The following is a 24,646-nucleotide window of genomic DNA, read 5'->3' on the forward strand; positions in this document are numbered from 1 at the left end:
ATCTATCTAGGTTTTTCCAAGTAGAAGTTCACTTAACGTTGTTAGTTTGTTCTCAGAAAAACTTCTGGCAGGTGTCATAGCCAGTTTACCTTCTATAAACAGATTATCTAAACATGACTTTGTAACCAAGCAGCCTTTAAGAGGCTATGGCTTGCTTCCCATTTCCTTTCATTGAGATGTTTCTGTAATAGAGTCATAAAGAAGATGGTGAGCTAAACTGCCAAAGACCTCAGTAGCTGTGCTAATTCTGGAGACAGAAGGAGCAGACATCTTTTCTTGATCTTCATTTGTTACAAATTTCTTTTTGGAATCTTTGTTACCAGATTTGCCTGTTACTTTGGGGTATACTCATTTATTAGGGTTACTTTTCGGGTCGGGGGGTTCTGTAATTCTATCAATGTACTGCTTGTGTCACGTGTGTTTTCATATGGAGCTCTACTTTTCCCTTCTGCAAGTCCCCTCCCAATGGAGCTATCCTGCAGGACCTAGGTTCCCTAAGGCTGGGTACACACACACACACGGACCTAGGTTCCCTAAGGCTGGGTGTACACACACACACACACACACGCACCCACCCCAGAGCGGACCCGGTCAATCAGCACTTTCAAGCTGACCCTTTTTACATCCCTGGACTCAGTGGGCTGGGTCAAGCAGCACTTTCAAGCTGTCACCCTTATATGCCACAGGTTCAGCATGTCCCTATCCCCACTTTCACGTTACAATTGTACTGGTAGTAACCCACTTGATGAGCAAACCCCACAGTATTTTTGGGCGCTACAGGAATCTTTAGCTTAGGTAAAAGAAGTGTTGCTGCAAGGTGAGTGGGGAAGCTAAAAACACAAAAGAGTAAAGTTCGGAGAGAGAAACAACCAGCTTATTTATTGGATAATAGTGATAACTACACAAGGAGAGCCTAAACCAACATAACATACATTATTAAAGGTTAATACCTGCGGTAGAAAGGAAAACAGAGAGAGAGAAAGAAAAGGATTTCACCGCTCCCTGAAGCATGAACTGGTCGGGGTTCCCAGGTGATGGTGGTAGCTCAGGGTCCTGAGTTCAGGAGGCAGGCAGAGCCCCCATCACGATCAGTCAGGAGATGGAGTCTCAGTGGAACTGATGCAGAGGTTTGGTCCATCCATCAGAACACTTACTTGGGCATAGGTAGGGGGTTTTGTAGAGAAAATACAATGGTTCAAGGGAGAACACTAGATTTGTTTATGGGTAAACTGATGACTCAGGGGTTTTCTTTAGGCTAGACAATAGGAGCTGATCACTCTTGGCTATGGGTGGTGTTTTCTTCCAGGGAGCTGACAGTGCAACTAGGCTGCTTCAGTATTTTGGATATCAATCGAGGATTCATTACTAGAATTGGTTTGATAACTGCTGAGCTAGGTGTGTGCAGGCATAGGTTCATTAACATCTGGAGCAGAGATCCCCCATGATGCAGTGCTTCCCTGCTTTTCTGGTCCCAGAGTTCAGTTCGGTTCTCTGTTCTCCATTCCGTATGCTAATGAGATGAATCCCTGTCCCATCTTTCATGCAGATGAGGCTAGGGGAGTTGTCTCTGTTCTCCATTCTGTATGCTAATGGGGATTTCTTAATCTTGTCACCCTTGTCAGGAGGGGTCTAGGTGTGTCTCCCAACGCCCTTCACTGCTCTCTGCAAGCCTTTTCTCTGATTAGTTTTGGTTCAAACAGAGACTGGTGGCGGGGCGGGGGGGGTGTCTTCCATGAGTCAGAGAGGCTAGATACTGTGCCCTGGTTTCCCAAGAACACAGAGCTGACTGGTATCATCTTAGGGATTGTTCAGGGTCAAGATCCTGCCATCAACTTTGAATCCTAGAAAGTCTAAACTTGGAAAAGGGGCTAATATAAATATTTCTGTATTTAATGGAAACCTTAAAATTCATGGCAGATGAACTGTGGCCAGAATATGCAGTCTTCAGAGCTCCTCTGACTCTTCTACAAGTAAGATATCATCTAAGTAAATAAGCATTTTCACTCTCAGGGCCCTTGGGAGATGAATAATTGGTCGCACTCTTGTAATGAATGCCCTTGTAGCAATACACAGGCAAAATAACTTTACTTTCCACTGATATAGTACTCCTCTACAGGAGAACCTTAGGGATTTCCTGTTTGTATGCATAGGAAAGCTTTGCTTGGATCTACTTTTGCCAGAAAATCCCCTTTGTAAACCGTGACTTTTAAGTCTTTGAGACTATCCATGCGAAACAGTTTGGCAGTCATAAAAAGGCTTAAGAGTTTTGTATTAAAAACTAGATGCATCCCTAGTGGACTTGGGGCTGTGAAGATATAGCTTATTTAGGCCATCTGAGAATTAACTTTTGGCAGTATCTCTAGGGTCTCAAACTGAGCCTTCTTTTATCTCCTCAATTACGGCTATTGAGATATTTCTGCCTATGACTCCTCGCACTATAATGTAGGTGAAATATACCATTAGCCCTCTGACACCCAGTGTAAGATACAGGGAGATTTAGTCTTTCCCAGATTTGAATAAAACAGTTCAGCTTTCCTGCTGTTGCCTGTGACTGCACTGGCCAAAGATGAGGAAAGACTTGCTGCAAATGACTGCAGAGAGGCTGCCTAGAAGGGGCTAAAAAGGTTTGAGTTGCTTATTTTACAAATAAATAAAAAACCACTATTTTCCTGTACCATCGTTTTGTTATAGTGGGATCATTCTGTTCAAAACTCAGCAGGTGATACAGGGAGATTTAGTCTTTCCCAGATTTGAATAAAACAGTTCAGCTTTCCTGCTGTTGCCTGTGACTGCACTGGCCAAAGATGAGGAAAGACTTGCTGCAAATGACTGCAGAGAGGCTGCCTAGAAGGGGCTAAAAAGGTTTGAGTTGCTTATTTTACAAATAAATAAAAAACCACTATTTTCCTGTACCATCGTTTTGTTATAGTGGGATCATTCTGTTCAAAACTCAGCAGGTGATTAGCACTGAATACCATATTTTTTAGTCCCTCTCCTGCTTGTCATGGGGAACCAACCATCCTATAACACAGAGATATGACCAAGCCTATGGAACCTGTAACTTCTGTAAATCATCCTATTCCTCTTTTTACTTCAGACATATGGACAAAAGTGACAGGAATTTAAAAATGCACATCTTCAATTACAGGAAAATCTTTCTTCTCAACAGACAAAAATCTGATAGATTCAACCCGTTGAAAACATTGAGGCAGGTTAAGAAATTGGGAACTGACATTCAGTAATAGTAATTGCTTACGCTTTTTAATTTGTAATTACTTTGGACTGAACTGGAACTGGCAGTTCCATAGCTTTCAGGTGATACAAAGCTCGACTGGTAAATTTTAAAGACTTGTATTAAGGGTCCGTAGTTTCATACTGGTATAAAAACTGCTTCCTTGAGTAGAATAAGTACAGAATAAGTTGGCCACTTTGTAATATAATTTTATCATTACGATTTGATTTATTATGCCTTGCTAAGCTTTAAGGCCCCTGTTCGGCAAGGTACTTGAGTACATGCCTAATTTTAAGCACATGAACTCACGTGCTTAAATAAAAGCATGTGCTTAAGTACCTTAATGAATTGGGGCCCTAGTTCTTTAATTCAGTCTTCTGAATATTGTCAATAATATCAGTTGTTGTGTTTAACCTCTTTCTCTTACTTCTTATACTTGATATTCGGTTTTCATTGGTAACATTTAGAAATTTAGGAGAAGTTTTGAGTGTCTACTTTAGTTTAAGCAACCCAGAAGTCAGTAAATTTGTGAGAAGCCAAATAAATTAAAATGATCCAACCAATAAGTATTTTATACAATACCCAAAAGGCCACACAAGACCATAATGTATCTAATTTAATTGTTTAAGTTTGGAACCTGTTTGCGGGTATTAAAAAAACTCAAAATTGCAAGAATTGTTTTTCCCACATTTTTCAAAATTGTACATAACATTTGAATCCTCAAATTAAAGAAAAATCTCAGATGCTCTTCTCTAGATTGAATATCATGTCATTCTGCTTAAAATGAGATTTTGAATTGTACTTAACTGAGGCCTTAGAGTCTTGTAGTAGAAAAGCATAGCACAAACTAAACTTAATTAAATTTCATTCCTCAAGAAAGTTCCGTTTTAGTTATACCAATATCTAGTATATTTTTTGCACTGTCTACTTCAGTGTAGGTTTTATTTTCATATCACAGGTAGATAGATTGTATTTGAGTTAAAATTTGGCTGTATGAGTGGAAAAGGAATAATGCAACATTAAACAAATGGAAAATATGACTAATATATTAGAGGAAAAATAGAGTTCTGATTCAGTGCTTACTCAGTTCACTAAGATTGAACCTTAAGATCCCTTTTCAGCATTAGCAATTCAGTTGTTACATATTAAAAGAAAGCAGTTTTAACCGTAAGATTTTGAGCAAGGTTTTGGATTATAATTGTAATTGGTGACTTTATAAAATTCATTAGCAAGATGATCTCATTTATACAAATGTAATACATTACTCATAAATTTCTGTCAGGTTGCCATTGACCCAGGTGCTTATAATGTGTTAATTTACAACAGAGAGACAGCAATGTGTGGAAACTGGGCAGCAGATAGGATTTAGATATTTTTCATTAGCACTTGGACTTTGATAAAGGGGAACAGAAAAGAGCTGCTTGACCTTTCAGTTCTTAAATTATTAAAGAGCAAATAGATTTGAGGTCTGGATGCTTGCAAATCTAATTTGTCTTGTGTAAGGATGAAATGACATTTTGGGTTGGAAATTGCTCCAGTCAACTTAGTTCTTTCTTTAATATATCTGAAGATGAATAGATGGAAAGCATTGAAAATGTAATATACATGGAGTAGTGCATGTAGTATAACTAATACGAACTTGCCAGAGTAAAGACACATGTGAATGACAGTTTTGTTTCTAAAACATTTAAAATTTCCAGTTATAATTGCTGTGTGGAAAATGAAAAGAATATTTATTTTAAACAAAACTCAAGCAGGCATTTACAATTATCTTGGCCCGAAGTCCTGGATTTCTTGGTCCTGGACTGCTGCAGAAATAGAACTGTTAGACTTAAGGGCCAGAACAAGTGTAAGGTCCAAAGCTTTGCAATCCATCAGTAACAGCATATCAGACATCATTGAGAACCATGGATGCTTACCTTTTGAAATGGTATAAGGCATGAATTTCTAACTTCCAAGTAGCATAAAGCAATGATCTCTAACTATAGAAATTCATATCAGTTGCTAAATCATGTCAGAAATTACGTTGAGGGAAAAGCAAGATTGTAACCAGAGTCATGTGATTTTAAAATGTGACCAACTCTCAGTAGAAATCCTTTGGTGTTCAATACAAATGTTTGCTGGTCCAGTTTAAAAAAAAAAGTGCTGGTCTTAAACTAGTAATCAGCTGTTTGGGGCAGGGACAGCACAATGGGGGTCCATTATGAGGACCCCTCAGGGCTATAGTAATAAAATTATTAATAATCAGAACAAAATATGGTATCATAATTTATCAGGGAGACTGGACCCTCCAAAAGCATATGTAATGTTGTGGCTTTGTAGCAATTACATACTTGAAATGTAATTCATGTGTTAATACATACAAACTACACAAGAAAATGCAGTCAATTATTACGTTTTAGTTACCCTAAAAATACTCTAGCTAGCCTTACCAACTCTCTTCCTGCAATCTATGATCATTGTCCTTCTCATGGAGATGAATAGTGATCAAGAGTCATTAATCCCCAGGAAAGCAATAAAGTTACAACCAAATCCTCTTTAGAGAGATGGGTTTCACATTTGAGAAATTTAGAAGCACTGTTTTGAACAATTATAAGAATGTTATGATTTCACTGTTTTCATGTATATTCAGAAATAATGTTTCCTCGGTTCCTGTTTGAATGTCCATGAGCTTTTATGTTTGAGGAAGATGGGCAGTTTCTTCTAGGCCCTGATTCAGCAAAGCACTTAAGCACATGTTTAAAGAGAAGCATGTGTTTAAGTCCATCTGTATTATGCAAAGCAGTTAAACATGTGCTAAAGTGCTTTAATGAATCAGAATTATGACAATTATACAATTATAAGAATATGTGCACTCGCTATTAACAGAAAGTTTAGGCAGAATTCGGCAATTAGACTATTTAGAATTTTGTTTCTGTTTTGTATTAGTGAATGGGATTTCGGTTTCCCCACTGTTATCAGAGTTACCAAATTTCAAATATAACTAACAAAATAAATGTAAAAAAACTTTTGTATTTTAGCCATCAGAAAGTATATTCTTTTTCCTGAATAACAATCTGCTACCAAAATTTTAAATAGATTTTCACTTTATTATGTATTTCATACGCAATTGTAATGCCAACAGTTAAGCAAATATGATTCCTTGGCTGATTTTTTTTCTATTTATCTCGCCTTTCTTTGTCTGTATTGATAGTTGTGCTTTTTTTTCAAGCAAGTTAACAGGTTAAAAGATTGAATCCACAGCCTCTTACCTACTTTTTGTAAACAGAAAAATACTTGTTCAACATTTTAATACTCTCCAAATATGTTTCTATGTATGTTCCAACTAGGAAGTATTCTGTGTTATTTGTCATATAAAAAGTCTTAGATATTCACAGCCAATTTTATTTTCCAAAGAGAAATGAGGTTATTTGGGAGGAGAAGGGGATGTGTACTGTAAATTTATAGACCTGAGTATTGACAGTGTGTTTTTATGTCCTTTGCCTTCAGCTGTCATCACCTTTTCCATAAATATTTGTTGGTGTGCTGATGTGATTTCATAATGAATTGGCTGATTCAGATGTCTTAGAATAACCCATATTTTCTCTCATTCTTTCTTTTCCAATTTCTTAGTGTCTATCAAATAGTTGTTGAGGAAGAGCGCCCTCGCAGGACCAAAAAGACAACTGAAATCCTGAAATGCTACCCAGTGCCCATCCACTTCCAGAATGCTTCGCTTTTGAACTCTCAATACTACTTTGCTGCAGAGTTTCCAGCCAACAGTCTTCAAGGGGCTCAGCCTTTTACCATTGGTGATAACAGAACCTACAGTGGTTTTTGGAACACTCCTCTTCTACCTCATAAAAGCTATAGCATTTATTTCCAAGCTGCTAGCAGAGCCAATGGGGTAAGTCTTATGACAGGTGTAGTCTTATGCAATATTAGTGTGTAAACAGATTGTTGGTTCTGGACTGTGTATTGTTCAGTGTAGTTGCTAATGAGAGAATGAAGAAACCATGAAATTTAACAAGTTGAGTTTAAAAAATAACAGTGTTGCATGATTATTAAGGACGACAGAAAAGGGAAAGGAGGACACCACATACTTTTGTCAATGGAGAGTGGGCCTGATAGCGCATCATTGCCAGAAATACCACTGTTCTGCTTTATTTTCATTTCTTACTAATGCTTCCAAAAGTTGGCCAGTGTTTCTGTCTAGCTGCCTTTTTTAAAGAGGGAAATGCTGTGGCTACTTTGGTGAAGTTCAAGCCAAACTTGATTCCTGCTTCAATAGCATATGTATTCTTGGTCTGTCCAGTCACATTACCTTGGTTTATAATATTTTGAACTTCCATTTTCACTTTTGCTTGTCTTGACTGAATTAGAAACAGAAAAACAGTAAAAGAAAAATAAGTAGATAGAACTGAAATGAGAAGTATGCACAAAGACCCTTGGAGATCATGTTTCATCTGGCTGATTCTTCCTGGATTGTTTTCCATTTCCTGAGCAGACGTACCCTTCAATTCCTGATAAGCTTTGGCTGTCTCCGTTGACAGCCTAGAAATGTTTTCTGCCAGATACCATAATGGCCACTTTTTCACAGTACACTGGCAGTACAGAAATGTGAACACCACTGATTATTTTCTTTCTTAAATTGTCTAGTATGATTCCTAGTACTGTACTTACTCAGAAGAAAAAGAAAAATCTCCTAAAGTCAATGAATAACCAAAGAAAAAATGCTGCATACATCATGTCCTATACGTTTATTTAATCTTCTAGTGAACGTTAAGTGAAGTTTTGATGGCACATGGCCAAGTGTATTGTGTTTTAGTTGTCCATACCATGAAAAGTGCATTCGAGTCATTTTGGAGACTGTTAAACGTGTGATCAAACACACAGAATGGACAGTTTTCTTAGATCTTATCAATAGTTTAAAAATAGAACGATAGATGGTTTTCTTTGCTTTGGATACAGCACAAGAAATGACCTTTTCTCTTTATTTGACACAGGAAACCAAAATTGACTGCGTCAGGGTGGCCACAAAAGGTATGATTAAATTGAGTCAAATTTTCTGGATATAAATCTGTTGACCTCTCTTTCATATATTTATGCAAACCTCCAGAAATGTTTACTTGGCTAAAACGACATCTCTGAACCTGACACTCTATTTTAAAGTAATCACTCATATGTCTAGCTGAGACTTAGGAAGTTTCCTACAAAAGCACAAATTTATTATACATTTTTAGTTGCCTACATGAACAAGTGTTCTTTTTAAACATACTCTGTGGTTTTTATATGATCTCAAAATAAGTATTTTTGACATTTGTATATATAATAGGACTGTTAAAGTGCTGATAGCAGAGTACCCACTAGCTGCTTGCACACATGAATAGTGAAAAATTACCCTTTCCTTATAAGCAATTCTGGTGTTTGAATTGCTTTATAAAAGAAAAGTGGAGGGTGTTCACAGACGAGCTCTTTCTACTGCAATGCCAGTACACTGTACTGCCCAGTAGGAGATACAAGTTCAGACAGCAATAGCTGTAATCCTGGTCCCCAAGTAGAAAAGATTAGTCATATTGCTCAGGTGATATGCTTTAGCTTTGGAGACTGGGAGTGGTTTGTGTGTATCTGAGTATAGCCACATTTCTTTAGTACCTCCACTGGATGACAAGACAGAGGTCTGAAAGAAAATTTGGGGGTGGCAATTCAGAGGTGGAAGGGTAGAAAAGGAAAGGGAAATGTTGCCTTCTAGTTTGGGTGCCTGGACAGCCTGCAATAAAAATATTTCATAAGCAATTGGTCATAGTCTGTTTTTGGAGGATCACACATCTCGGGTTAAGTGACTCAACATAACCTCACGCAGAATCAACATGAGGAGATTTTACAATTCAGCAACCACAGGTGTCCTTTTTTCGCCATACCTAGATAAGGTAGATGAGACCCTTATTATTTTGACATGAGAAATGTAAGCATGTAGCGCCTCACATCTGTGCCTGAGAACTTAAACTGAGGATGGACTGCCACCCTCCCTAATATAATAAATGGAATTTTGGTCACTTTTCTCATCTAGTTCCTAAATATCTGGAAATGAAAAAATAATCCCTAGTTTTCAAGTTACTGAGCTCATTGCTTAGTAAATAATTACTAACTTTCAAGTATCTTCATTCTAAGCAGATGAAACATAGAACAACAGATGAATTCAGTGGAAAGTAAAACACTAGAATGTTCTCCAGTAGCATACATGAATCCAGCAATTGATTAATTTACACCACAAATCATGATAAACAAGTTTTTTTAAATTATTTGGAGATTTTTATTTGTAATTGCTAATGAATGTTCAATCATTTGGACCACTCGATGGAATATTTGTAATGCTCATTTTGAGATGAGAATTGCTTTGTGCAATGAAATTGCTTTCATAGCAACAGACCATTTCAAAGTAACCTATTTGTTGAAAGGGACATGAGAAAATGGAGCTCTTATTTTAAACACGTCAATTTGTTTTATGTTTTGAAAGCATATTTCTGAGTACTTTGTAATATCTTTGTCAAGCCTATAAGATTGTTAGAGAGGTAAGAGGTGAGGACTTTGAAACAAGAATTCCCCATGTTGGGCTTTGCAATCCTAAATGTTCCAATTTTAATGAGGTGCTGCTGTAAAGCATTGTTTCCTGTGCCACTAAACTTATGATGACATAATACAGAGCAATTTCACTCGTTGCTCAAAATGACATGCAGAGTCTGTTTATATTTTAACATGTAATATATAATTGTTTTATCTATAGTTTAAAGGTCAGATTATGCCTGAATCTGGCAAGGTTGCTTAAGGAGCAGTGAGCCTTTCACCCCTTGGGTTTCCCACAAGTGCTAAATAGAATAGCAGGACCTCTTATCTTTGAGGTGCAAATCATCTCATTTGCCATGGGGAAGAAGGAGGGCCATGACCCCACACCCATTCCCCTCTATACTTGTCTGCTGACTTGGTTGACCATACGCTGGGGATCTGTGTGAACCATCCAAAGGGCTGGTGCAACGTGTACACTTTCCCTACTCTGAGGAAATGAGAGGCCTTTATGACAAGAGGCTCGATCTCTGGCCGTGATCTCCCTGGGTCAGTAAAGCTTTACACTGCTTGTAACTATACAACCTGATGTGATTATTTTAATGCATATAAAGTGCTGTTATTAGACAATTATAGCTGTGTTGTGTGGTTGTGTTGCTATACGTATTACAGTGGGCACTTGTGCTTCCCATAGAAAAGGTTGCAAAACAGTCTCCATTATCACATTTGTTTTAACATATTCCTGACTTTCCAAAGCATTTGTATTTTGGGCTGAAGTCATCCTTATGGACTGAAATTTGAAGATTTTTAAAGATAGAGCAAAATCTCTTCATTCATTAATCATGAATATAGGTGGCAGAATCTGGTTCTTAAGTGAGACCTAATGTTGCAGCCATTTATAGTTCTTACTACCCTGCAGACTGTCATATGCTTTAAGGCCCTGATCCCGAAAACACTTGCATATGCACTTAACTTGAAGCACATTAATAGTCCCATTGACTAAACTCAGGCTGCTCATGTGCTTAAAGTTAAGCACATATTAAGTGGATCAGGGCCTGTATCATAAAATGAATCCTGTAAAACCCACTAGCTGTGCAGTACAGCCAAGTTGCTGTTTTTCTCCTAAATTCCACCAGAGTAGAAAGCTTCTGCAGCTCCACTCTGTGGAATTTGAGTCGTCCAGGGAGCATGTCAATATACTCCTCCAAATTCTCATTAGCCCAGGTTACCCACTGATCAGCTGAGCCAACTGGTTTTGGCAAAGCCACCTGGTTGTCTACACTCAAGGAATGTAGCCAGCAGGTTTTGAAATCTGCACCCATAGGAGGAATCCAGGACTTGATTTGAGCATGGTCTTTAAAGCCTTTTAGTTATTTCCCACCCTCCCCCTGGTTGTCTCAATTTAATATTAGTCAAAAGTTTTGTGTGTCCCTCAAGACATTCGTGCGGTTGGAATTGTGGTAGAACATGGATTGAGTTTTGCAGTAGTTAATCCATTGTATGTTGGATGCTTTTCTCATTTTTGTACACTTTGTGGGAAAGGTTTCTTGCCCTGATCCAGCAAAGCACTTAATCAAGGACTTAACTTTAAGTACAGGTAGTCCTGAATGAAATCAACGGGACAGTGCATGTGCTTACATTTAAGCAAATGTTCAACTGCTTTTCTGAATCCAGGCCAATGTGCTTAGTACCTCACATGAACAAGCTCTGTAGAATCACTGAAATGTCAGCATAAGCAGGAGAAGAAAATGTCTTGTGTGCAAAATATCCTTTTACTTGAAGGCTTTCTACAAAAGATGGCCTTAACCCTGTATAGCCATACCCAGGTGTATTCTGATGCAGGTTCTATGTCTTTATCTGGATAATACTTTGTAATTCCATTATTTTAAATCCTCAGTGCATAACAGTTGAAACAAACGTCTTGTAAGCATTAGCTCTTTACAAATGAAACCGATAGACTTTCAGAGATCATATAAAAATCTTGATTGCCATGATTATAATGTTATTTTAAGATCAGCATGCTGGGTTCTGTATAACTGAAGCGCCCAGTGCTGCTCCTTTAGAAATCAAATGGAGCCTTGCCACTGGCTGCACTGGGAGATGGATTGGGCGCCATGTTTCTTTTTATCTGAGTATGGTGAAGAGTTTTCTGGTGCTGCAAAATAAGGCTTTTGTTATTTTTATGACTATTCAAAGTGCATACAAACGTGAGGACTGAAGGGGTGCCTCCTATGTGAGATAAGATAATTAAAATAAAAACAGGATAGATTTTCATGCAGGTAACAAAAATGGCTTTCATACGTCTGCTCTTTCTTTAAGCTAAATGATGATAAAAATCTGTGACGAGAAGGTTGAAAAACACCAAAACATGCTAACTATACAATTATCAACGTTGTGGTGATTCTTGATTAGATTAAGAATGTATTTCCTGCTATGACTTGTTACAATGTCTGAATAGTGACCATTTTGGCATCTCTTAAGACTCCAATTCTCAGACCAAATAGAAAGAGAGGTTATTATTCTGCTCTTGCAACATTGGGAGGCTTTCATTAATTATGAGAGAGAAAAGGCTATTATAATATTTTAAATCCAATAGCAACAGTACTCTAGTAGCTACTAGCAGCACTGTGTTGCAGAGGGGTATTTCAAAATATTATGCAGCAGCAGTTTTGGGTTTAATTGTCTACAGATGGTTGATGATCTATTTTCCTCACTCGTTGCCACATTTCTAATAGCACCCAGGCTGTTCTATGTAAATTAGTGATCTTTCATATAATCTTGTCTTTAATTTTCCAATATTTTTCTTTGCATCATTTTCCAGCTGCATCATGTCGGATCTGACCTTTTAATTTTTTTAAGTATTTCTTAATCTATATGTACCATACTGTGTTTAACCATTTAATGACAACCATAGTGCTTCTGGCAAACAAAGAATCAGAAGATTTCATTGTGAACCACAGTAATACTTATCTGTTGGTACAGCCCTGCAAAAACAAACACCTGCCAGGAATAGTTTAGGTATACTCGGGCCTGCCTCTGTGCAGGGGCCTTAACTAGATAACCTCTTGAGGTCCCTTCTAGCTGTACATTTCTATGATTATATGAAGAAGAGTCAAGATACTTTAGGTGTGTAGGCAATTCTGCTTTTACCTTTCACTGTTTTAGTGGGAGACTATAAACTTGTTTAGGCCCAATCTAGCAACTACACACGTTTAACGTAAAGCATGTGAAAAGTCAGTAGTACTGCTCGCAAGTGTAAGTGTTTGCGTTTGCAAAATTAGGACCTCTATCAGGAAGATTCAGGAAAAAATGTGTATTAACTATAATTGAAGAATATTGTACAGGAAAATGATATTTTAAATAAACATAGGAAAAATGTACTGTGAAAGTTTTAAAAGCAAAAAAGAAATTGGTGTGATTTACCTTGACAAATTAAGGTTGGAATTATCTGAATAAGCACTGAATTTTTGCAGATTAAATTCAATGATGTGGCCAATGGAGCCAAGCCTCAATCTTTAGTTAATCAGTTTTGTAATTGCTAAATAATACACTTTGATTCCTTTTTTTCTGGATGAAGGTTACATACAAAAGCTTATTAATATCACAGAATAACCAAACTAACAAAATAAGAAAAACTGATGATGAAGAGGCGCTTTCGTGGTTTTTTGTTCGTTTGTTTTTGGTTTTGGGGTTTTTTGGTAAAACTTTGAGACAATAATATTGACCAAGATTCTTCTTGCTAGCATAGCTTCAGTCTGGCTTTTTCTTCCTCATGCATGCTGACCTGGAAATCTTCCTTTGCCTTAGCTGCGATAATCGTGACTCAGCTTACAACACCATACATTCGCATCGCCCCTGCTGCAGGCGACGACCAGCTAACAGGTCAGACATTCAAGTATAGACAAGTCATCTTGCACATTTCAGAGTCATTTTCTTTGTTTCGTTTTCCCTCCATGTGTTCTTCATTTTTTGCTCATAGATTGTTTACCACTATGTAGGGTTTTGGGGGGGAGAGGGTTTGTCAGCTACTACATCCATTGAATTAAGTTATGTGCTTGGCATCAAAGACTTACACACTTATACCCATGTATGTAAAACAACTCCACTGCATGTTTTCATTGTGTGTTTGATCTTTGGGATGTTCCTTCAAGAAATATAGCTGCCCTAGCTTTGCAGCAGTTGTAACGTCAGTCAGGGTTTTTATATAAGTATGTGTGTGGGTGTGTGTGTGTGTGTGTATCTATTTTTTCCTGCATTATTAGATCAAGGCATTGTGGTTATCATCTTGTTGATTTATTTGGGGTCAGAGAGGGACACTTTCATAAATCAGAAAATATTGTGGTTGGTTTTTTTAACTGCAGAGTGGTTTGAAGATAGTTGTATCTAACAGTATTTCAATGTACATAAAATTAAAGATAAAGAAATAAAATTGAAACAGTGATCACTGATGGGTCTTCGATTTAAAAGAAAAAGGCCTACAAAGTGACATATAGAAATGCACAAAGTTATAAGGTTTTTAAATCTAATTTACAAAATAAATTCAGTACACATGTGAGACCATTATTAGGCTATGGTTTACCCAAGACCGGTTCAGAATGTAGCAAAAAATCCTTATGAATATGGGGAAATTATTCATTTTCTCATGAAATAAACACACTCATAAAGCTTTTGAGGAATTTGGAAACCAGTGTATTCTGAAACAGAAGAAAAGTGCATTAAATTATTTTAAGGTGAGTTTGATGGAATATGTAATATAGGAAGTTAGATCTGCTCCATCAACATGTGGTGCTATGATAAACCCATAGGCATTTCCAAAATTACTAGCATAATTACTTGGGAAGGATCCAAATGTTGCTGTTGGAAGGGAAGAAAACAGTTCAAATGTTTTGGCATCTGGATACTGTTACAGCCAACCAGAGAGAGAGAGTTAAATGATATCAACATAACATAGAAAGGCAGATGATCCACCATTGTTGTGTATATATATTTGTATATTATTTATGATTATATAAGACTCAAGCCTTCACTTAAATTAGTTTGTTTGTAGTTGACAAACTGTTAACTGATTCATATACAATTATTTCTATTGAAAATAAGGAGAAAAATGTGGTGAGAAGATGCAGGGGGTAAGGGAAATACAAGCTAAATATCTTACCTCTTTGAAGCACTGTCCATAGGCATTTTCAAAACTTACATTCTCTGGGTTCTTTTCTGGAGAATAAAAGTAAAGCTTTGAAGAGACAAGGAAGGTCTCTTCCACTTACTTCAGCAAGTTCTGACGACTTTGGCACAAGAATGAAATGTGCTTACGTAGACATTCTCTATTTTGAGGATTAAAGCTTTTTATTGATGCAAAACTTAGTAGCTACAGAAACTCAGTGAAAGATGTCCACTCTGCAAGAGAGAAATGTTTACAAAGTTAACACAGAGGACAGGAGATATCATAGTTGTAAATACCAAAGTACTTAATTTGCTGCTTTCTCGATGGATACTTCATAACAAAACAAAAGTGGCTAAGGCCACTCCTAGTAACCCTCATGCTTCAACTGCCTTCAGATCTGCTGCTTTTACAGTTTTTCAAATTTTCATTTACTGCTCAATAATAATTTGTACAGTAAAAGAAAAGATATCAAATAATAAGTGGGCAGCTAAAAGGGAAGAAGTATCTGCTCAGTTTCCCTGAATAGATCCCTCCCCAATAGTTCTGCTGCAAAGAAGAGTGAGGGACAAACAAGCAATAGACCCTGTCCACAAACCCTGTGAATCCCAAGACAACAGCAGGATGCCAGGCTCATCCACAGAGATATGTGTGCCTTCATGCCTTCTCTGGGTCTCCAGCAAATTCCCCTCTCAATGGCAGTGATATGACTCTAATAGAACCAAGTTATAAAGACTTATGCTCCCAGTTTTCCCCTTAAAGGGAATTCCCACTTTTGAAGGGGGTGAGTCCATATTTAATTGCCTCCCTCAGCAATGCTGGGCATGAGGAAGCAGGGAATGATGTGCGTACTCCTTTGGGACATCCATTGCCCATCCACTGCCCTTGTACCGACTTCTGGGTTGTGAAGGTCCCTCTTTGGGTTGAGAGGAAACACTGTCAAAGAGGTGTTTGAGCACCCTTTCTGCATGGAAGAATCTGCCTGTGGAGAGTCTTCTCCATGGGGGGATTTTAGTGATATGATTGGATTATTGTTTACTGTGAGGCTTGCATTGTAAATCAGGTTGCATAGCATTTTCTGTTATAACACCCTCTTTCCCCTGCTTGTGTATGTCAACATATAACTTTTGAGATTGAAAATGTCCCTGCTCGTTTCCACCCAAAAGTGATTTCTGATTTTTAACACCTCGGGGTGGGGGGGAATTTCCATTTGTTTTTGAATTGTGGGAAATGGAAGGAAAATGCTTCTCCCATAGTTTAAATTAAAAATCTTGACCACCTTCCTAAACACTGGTAAAGCCAGCTGCTCTCCCTGCTCAACTAAACCACCCTGGTTCAACTCAGCTCTCAGTACAAACCTTCCCCAGCTCAGCTCTTTCCCTCCTCTGTCAGCAACCTGTCCCGGCCCTCCCTGATATAGTTTGTCCTCTCATCATTAGTCTTTCATGCTGTCCTTCCCCTCTCTCCCCGCCTTCCGATATATAAAAGAAGAGGGCTGCCAGGTTTAGGAACAGCCCCCTTCACCTTACAGCCTCTCCATGGCCTGGATCGTACGACTGGAGGCAGCCACAAGTGGCAGTTCTCCTTTAGCTGCTGCTAAATGCCTTGGATGAAACTGGGACTACGTTAGTACCACATAGTGGGTTGCCGAGGCAACTGTTCAGTTTTGTCAGCAACTGGGGAAAATAGGCAAATAAAGCTGACGGAATTGATCAGTGAATATATTATTATCAGTAGCTGGATGATGCAGGGACTTTTTTTTCAATTTGAACATTACAAAAATAATTAACTTAGTTCACCCATATGGTCAGAAGGATAGGGAGATAGTTCAATATATTGTATCTGTCCATCGTATGCCAGTAGAATTGACTGCATATACATGGAACAGAAAGTATTTCTTACAGACCAATTACTATATTGTCTGGCCCTGATTTTTAGACCATAACATGGGCTCCATGTTTGCACCTGCAATGGTTGGCAAATGTGATTGGTGTCATTTACAGGTTTAACTACCTGTTTGTACCTGCGTATTATGTAGCTAAGCATCTAAATGGCATCGGTTGTACTTGCAGTTATTTGCAAATTGGGGGCACAAAAATCCAGCAGAATAAATATATTATTATTCTGAACTGGATTAAATCTTGTTATGGGTTGAGTTAAAACCTCGCTATGTGTGAACACACTCTTCATTTAAGTTAGTTGTCAGAGGCCATTAAGGGTCCATACCTAAAACAAGGCATAATGGAGTCTGGCCAGAAACTAGCACCATGTGGGTATAGGGTTTCGCTGGGTGTTGTTTTAATCATGTGCATGTATGTTGAGGTTACAGGGACAAACCATCCCGATGAGTCGAAAGAATAGTAAATATGGCAGGCGACCAGCTTGGCTTAATGGTGAAATCCTAGCGGATCTTAAACATAAAAAAGAAGCTTACAAGAAGTGGAAGGTTGGACATATGACCAGGGAAGAGTATAAAAATATTGCTCGGGCATGTAGGAAAGATATCAGGAGGGCCAAATCGCACCTGGAGCTGCAGCTAGCAAGAGATGTCAAGAGTAACAAGAAGGGTTTCTTCAGGTATGTTGGCAACAAGAAGAAAGCCAAGGAAAGTGTGGGCCCCTTACTGAATGAGGGAGGCAACCTAGTGACAGAGGATGTGGAAAAAGCTAATGTACTCAATGCTTTTTTTGCCTCTGTTTTCACTAACAAGGTCAGCTCCCAGACTGCTGCGCTGGGCATCACAAAATGGGGAAGAGATGGCCAGCCCTCTGTAGAGATAGAGGTGGTTAGGGACTATTTAGAAAAGCTGGACGTGCACAAGTCCATGGGGCCGGACGAATTGCATCCGAGAGTGCTGAAGGAATTGGCGGCTGTGATTGCAGAGCCCTTGGCCATTATCTTTGAAAACTCGTGGCGAACGGGGGAAGTCCCGGATGACTGGAAAAAGGCTAATGTAGTGCCCATCTTTAAAAAAGGGAAGAAGGAGGATCCTGGGAACTACAGGCCAGTCAGCCTCACCTCAGTCCCTGGAAAAATCATGGAGCAGGTCCTCAAAGAATCAATCCTGAAGCACTTAGAGGAGAGGAAAGTGATCAGGAACAGTCAGCATGGATTCACCAAGGGAAGGTCATGCCTGACTAATCTAATCGCCTTTTATGATGAGATTACTGGTTCTGTGGATGAAGGGAAAGCAGTGGATGTATTGTTTCTTGACTTTAGCAAAGCTTTTGACACGGTCTCCCACAGCATTCTTGTCAGCAAGTTAAGGAAGTATGGGCTGGATGAATGCACTATAAGGTGGGTAGAAAGCTGGCTAGATTGTCGGGCTCAACGGGTAGTGATCAATGGCTCCATGTCTAGTTGGCAGCCGGTGTCAAGTGGAGTGCCCCAGGGGTCGGTCCTGGGGCCGGTTTTGTTCAATATCTTCATAAATGATCTGGAGGATGGTGTGGATTGCACTCTCAGCAAATTTGCGGATGATACTAAACTGGGAGGAGTGGTAGATACGCTGGAGGGGAGGGATAGGATACAGAAGGACCTAGACAAATTGGAGGATTGGGCCAAAAGAAATCTGATGAGGTTCAATAAGGATAAGTGCAGGGTCCTGCACTTAGGACGGAAGAACCCAATGCACCGCTACAGACTAGGGACCGAATGGCTAGGCAGCAGTTCTGCGGAAAAGGACCTAGGGGTGACAGTGGACGAGAAGATGGATATGAGTCAGCAGTGTGCCCTTGTTGCCAAGAAGGCCAATGGCATTTTGGGATGTATAAGTAGGGGCATAGCGAGCAGATCGAGGGACGTGATCGTTCCCCTCTATTCGACACTGGTGAGGCCTCATCTGGAGTACTGTGTCCAGTTTTGGGCCCCACACTACAAGAAGGATGTGGATAAATTGGAAAGAGTCCAGCGAAGGGCAACAAAAATGATTAGGGGTCTAGAGCACATGACTTATGAGGAGAGGCTGAGGGAGCTGGGATTGTTTAGTCTGCAGAAGAGAAGAATGAGGGGGGATTTGATAGCTGCTTTCAACTACCTGAAAGGGGGTTCCAAAGAGGATGGCTCTAGACTGTTCTCAATGGTAGCAGATGACAGAACGAGGAGTAATGGTCTCAAGTTGCAATGGGGGAGGTTTAGATTGGATATTAGGAAAAACTTTTTCACTAAGAGGGTGGTGAAACACTGGAATGCGTTACCTAGGGAGGTGGTAGAATCTCCTTCCTTAGAGGTTTTTAAGGTCAGGCTTGACAAAGCCCTGGCTGGGATGATTTAACTGGGACTTGGTCCTGCTTTGAGCAGGGGGTTGGACTAGATGACCTTCTGGGGTCCCTTCCAACCCTGATATTCTATGATTCTATGATTCTATGTATCTGTGGATGTGCAAAAAGTCTAGTGAAGTTGTTGGGAGCGGGAGGAGAGAGGAAGAGCAGACAACAAACAGAGAGGCTTGGAAGCAGGAAGTAAGCCAAGAAGCAGTCTGTAAGAACGGTGTGACAGTGGAGAAGTCTACAGTAAGGTTCCGAGTCTGGTGCTGGTTAAAGAGGCTTGGGGCTGTAAACAAAGAAGCTATCCCCTGTGTTTTGGTTCCTCCTTCATTTGGAGAAGAAGGACTTTGTACATTCTTTGTAAATAAACATGCTTGCATCAAGGAAAATACCAGACTTCATCATCCATTTCTGCTCCGAGCTGGAACATCCCCAGGGCCCCAGACTTTGACTAGCTGCACAGGTTAAAAAGGGGCAATACTGTGAACATAGTAAAACCCCGTTTTCCAACCACCCTTAACCAAAACTCACTCATGTGTGAATCTAGAGAAAGCTCCCTCATTGTAAATCACTTACCTAATAACTTCTGAGCCACTCTGGATGTTCAGATATTTTGAAGTTCTCAAAATATTTCTGATAGACAGGTTTGTATTTATATATATTTTTCATTTGCTATTGAAAGCTGAAGATGAAATTCATATGTTCTCATACTTAGGGGAAAAAATCAAGGATAACATGAAAAATGTCGTCTGAAAATAAACACACAAGAAATTAGTACATACATTGTGTATTAGAATAAAATAATAATTATTTTGGGATTAAAGCAGAGTGACACATAAGAGACGACTGTAAGATACTGCACCTTGCTTCACCATTTTGTAAGACACTTCATTCAATAGTTTCAGAATGTCCATATTTGGTATTCTTTGGGCCCTCATCTCTTTTCCTCCTTCCAACATTTTAATGAAATAACATGCTTGGAGTTAGGATTAAAATGTTTCATGTTTGAATGCATGTTCCTTAAGTGTTGTAAAGTGTCTGGGCTACTTACTTTTAAATTAAAACATTTTCATTTATGATTTAGTAGCACAGATACCTACTGTACCAGATGCTATTCAGATTGATTTCCATCAACACACTGTTTTTGTCAACCACTGTTTGTTACACATGCAGCTGGAAGGCTAAACTTTGTGTTGCAGTGTCTTTGTAAATGTGATGAGTCACATTCAAACAAGATACATCAGAGGCTTTTTGTAATTTCTTGTTAGAATAAAAATACTTTTTAAAATTAGAAAAACTAAAAAATAGTGACACTCATAAAGCTTAAATTAATTACACTGTAGATAACTGAAGGTCTAGATGAGCGGTGTAGTTTAGAACCATGTTATAAACTGATACAAAACGAATCCCAATTGTTTTGTTTTTTTCTGCCTTATGGAATTATTGGCCGAATAACATTTAGAGATTTATCAAAATGTGAAATTTACCACATGAGAGTTATTGGAATATACTGGGCCAAATTCTGCTCTCAGTCATTACAATGTAAATCTGGAGTAATTGCATGGAAAGTCATTGACTGACTGAATTGAGATCTAGATTGATTTTGTGTGTGTGTGTGTGTCAGTGGATTTACTCTGGATTTACACTAGTATTACTGACAGCACAATTTCGCATTAAATGTTTGTTAAAACAAACTATAGCATTGTGGATTTGGGAAGGATTATTTTCCCATTTATCTGTGTCATTAGACAGGACCTCCTAGGAGGAGGAGTGACATTTTTCCAATAATTGTGATACAAAGTCTAGCTGCTAACAATAATAAAAAGAAGTTAATTTGTCATTCTGTTTAAAATGTTGATCCTCTACTGGAGCATTAAGTAAGCAGGTCAGGGGATCTACACAATCACCAAATGTACGTTCCCTTTTCCCTGCAATCCCTCCAGCAGAGTACCGTCCTAGCAGCAAAAATGTGATGGATCTTAACTGAAGTCAAATGCCATCTATATAGTAATCATAAAAAATGTCCTTATGAGTTACACAAATTGAAGCTGTATACCCCCTTTCCCATATAGAGACCCACTCATCCAGATCAGTTTCTTTGTCTGAATCCTCCTCCCATCTTTTCATCTGGGTTGTTTTCTTATCAACATCTTTTTCAGTCAAAAAGGTATGTAGCTCAGACATAAAACTTTTTGTTCCAGCTTGCGTCTTGGTCAACTCCTCAAATGTGGTTAATGGTCTAGATAGAGCTGCCTTGTATTCAGATTTCACAATAAAATATTTGACTTGTAAATATTTAAAGTACAGGATCTTTATATTATTTACATTATTACATATGTCTTGGTGTGATTTCAAATCAAGACCAAGGAACAGCTGTCTCTAAGGTGCCACAAGTACTCCTTTTCTTTTTGTCCAAATTGAGTAATCTCAGCTCTTACCCACAATGAACAGTCACTTTGCTTTTTCCTTGAGAAAAACTTCGAATTATTAATGAAAAGGAAGAGGGCCTCAGCGACAGGAATTTAAAAAATTTATCCAAAGCTGCTAAGGTGGTCTGGATGAATGGATGATTCTTTTATTTTTGGAGACATAGATATCTTTTTAATCCAACAATTACTCTGAATAGCTATATTTGGGTTTCAGTGTTGTTTGAGTTTTACCCAGTGTGTGGATGGTTTATTTTAATCCAATTGATCACATCTTTTAGTTGAGATGTATAACAATAATAAGCCAAATTAGGGAAAGCTAGTCCACCCCACTTTGTAGACTTATACAGATCTATAGAATACACCCTTTGTCTTTTGTGTTTCCATCTGAATTTTAATACTGCAACCCGCCATGTTTTTAATATTATGTCAGGGATACCAACAGGGATGCACTGAAACAAAAATAACTTTGGGAGGACATTCCTGTTTATTGAGGCTACCCTACCTAGCCAAGAAATTTCATATTTATTCCATTCCTCCATTTATTCCTTTTATTATTGTGTTCCACAGTGGGTGGTAATTGCCTTAAAAATGCAGTTTCTACACCGTATCTATTCCTAAATATTTTAAAGATTCCTTTACCCATTTAAATGTATGTACCTGACAACAGTTAGATGTGACTCTTTTGGGAAAATTAATTCCTAAAGTTTCAGATTTATCATAGTTTATTTGGAAGCCTGAAACCTGACCAAATTCAATTGTCCTGTAACTTTTAATGAGGCTTCTGGATCCTGTAAATACAACAAGGCATTGTCATATACAACGCTATTTTGCATTTGGATGCACCTTACCAAGGGGCTATTTCTCACCTTTTTTGCGAAAGACTCCATTGCCAAAGCAAACAGGGGGGCTAACAAGAAACCCTGCCCTGTACCCTAGACCAGTGGTTTTCAAACTTTTTTTCTGGGGACCTAGTTGAAGAAAATTGTTGATGCCCGTGACTGCCTCAGAGCTGGGGATGAGGGGTTTGGGGTGTGGGAGGGGCTTAGGGCTGCGGGGTAGGGCTGGGAATGAGGAGTTCAGGGTATAGGAGGGGGCTCTGGGCTAGGGCAGGGGATTGGGGTGGGGAGGGGGTCAGAGCTCTGGATTGGGGATGCAGGCTCTGGGCTGGGGCCAGGGATGAGAGGTTTGGGGTGCAGGAAGGGGTTCTAGGTTTGGGGGGGCTCAGGGCTGGGGCACAGGGTTGGGGTGCGGACTTACCTCCTAGGCGGGGGGGCCACGGGGCTCCGTGCACTTCCTGCCTGTCCTGGCACTGCGGACTGTGCTGTGCCCCGGAAGCGGCCAGCAGCAGGTCCAGCTCCTAGGCGCGGTTCTGCGCGACTCTCGCCCCCAGACACTGCTTCCCCACACACACACACACGGTTCCCATTGGTCGGTTCCCGGCCAATGGGAGTGCGGAGCCGGTGCTCGGGATGGAGGCAGCTTGCAGAGCCCCGTGACCCTTCCGCCTAGGGGCTGGACCGCAGCGTGGTGTCAGAACAGGTAGGCACTAGCCTGCCTTAGCTGGGCAGCACCGTCGACAGGACTTTTAATGTCCCGGTCAGCACTGCTGACCAGAGCAAGGCGATCCAGTGCCTTACATGCTGTGACCCACGGTTTGGAAAAACACTGCCCTAGACATATTAAAAGGGGGAGATTGATGTCCATTAACCAATGAAAAGGTCGAGAATCAGTATATAGGGATGATATGCCAATATAAAACTGATTTCCATAACCAAACCTTATCAAAATCTGTCTGAATTACTCCCACTGCAACTGGTTGAGAGTTTTTTCAGTGTCCAAAGAAAGCAGAGTGCAGGAAAAATAGCCAGAATTAACGTCATAGATCAAATTCAGAGTTCTTTTGATATTATCAGATAGATGACTATGAACAACGAACCCAGATTGGTCAGGGTGAACATATATGGGCAAGATGACAATCCATTTGCTAGTCTTTTAGCATCACATTAATTAAAGAAAGAGGTCTATGATACACATCAGGCATGATTGTTATCTTATCTTTGAGTTCACGTATTCTGAAAATTTTCCACCATCGATGACCTTTCTCCAAATTTGGAATGGTTATGGTAATTCTGAAATCAAACTTACTTCAGGAGGGGAGATCTGGGTCTCCTGCTATTTTGTTATTAACTTCACCTGTAATATAAATTGCAGCATTAAATTCACTGTAATGTTGTACCCATTAAGTATACTTTATTCACATAGAGTAAAATATCCTGGGGGCTATACAGCCCAGTTTCCATTTAACTATATTCCTTTATCATTGTAACCACATGACTATAATATCCATTATTTATTGAAATGTCTTAGCAAATTATTTTCTTTGGGATCTGGACTGCTTCTTCTGCTCTCATTTCTGTCATGGTGTCTTCCTGCTGCATCCGTTTCGAGCAATTCCATCTCTCTTTGCTCTCACCAATTCCCAGTGATTTGTTGGTGACCTGTGGGACCGATGCCTTTGATCCCATTCAGATTGTTCTTGAGCTGATTTGTCTATTCCAGTGTCCAGAAAAGTACCTGTTCCCCTTCTTTTGGATCTGAGCTGTACATATTTGTCTTTCCATTTAATGGATAGTCTGGATAGGAACCCCCAATTCTTTCTAAGAATTGTGGTCACCTGGCAGAGTTTTCTTCACTTCTAAGGGTTGAGGTTGCAAGATCAGGGAAAATCTGTATTGGCTGGTTTAGAATCATCTGTGGTTCAGTTCTCTCCCTCATTGCCCTCAGTAGCTTATCCTTGTCTTCATAGTAGTGTAGGCCAACGATCACCTCTCTAGGTCTGGAGCCTGCTGGGGGTCTGGGGAAAAGGGATCTGGAAGCCTCTCAATATGAATGTAATCCTTATTGCTGAGTTTTAATATGTCATGGAAAATATTGTTCAATGTGTCTAGCAATTTCTCCCTTCAATCTCCTCTGGAATACCTTTAATCCTTGTGGGGCTCTTGCATTCTCTATTTTCCATGTC

General features: G+C 39.3%; 1 protein-coding gene across 17 annotated transcripts in view; it reads left to right on the top strand.

Annotated features, from left to right (window-relative positions):
• Positions 1-24,646, top strand: part of PTPRM (protein tyrosine phosphatase receptor type M) — a 699,958-nt gene that overhangs the window by 439,816 nt on the left and 235,496 nt on the right. For 9 of the 17 annotated variants that reach the window (XM_043539842.1, XM_043539843.1, XM_043539845.1 and 6 more), the window contains exons 12-14: positions 6,845-7,118; positions 8,218-8,254; positions 13,580-13,654. In XM_043539842.1, coding sequence (XP_043395777.1) covers positions 6,845-7,118; positions 8,218-8,254; positions 13,580-13,654 — 386 coding nt within the window. The remainder of the gene's footprint in view (positions 1-6,844; positions 7,119-8,217; positions 8,255-13,579; positions 13,655-24,646) is intronic. The other 8 variants (XM_043539850.1, XM_043539851.1, XM_043539853.1 and 5 more) reach the window with 1 other exon arrangement.

Source organism: Chelonia mydas, chromosome 2 (assembly GCF_015237465.2).
Source record: "Chelonia mydas isolate rCheMyd1 chromosome 2, rCheMyd1.pri.v2, whole genome shotgun sequence".
NCBI classification, from domain to species: Eukaryota; Metazoa; Chordata; order Testudines; family Cheloniidae; genus Chelonia; species Chelonia mydas.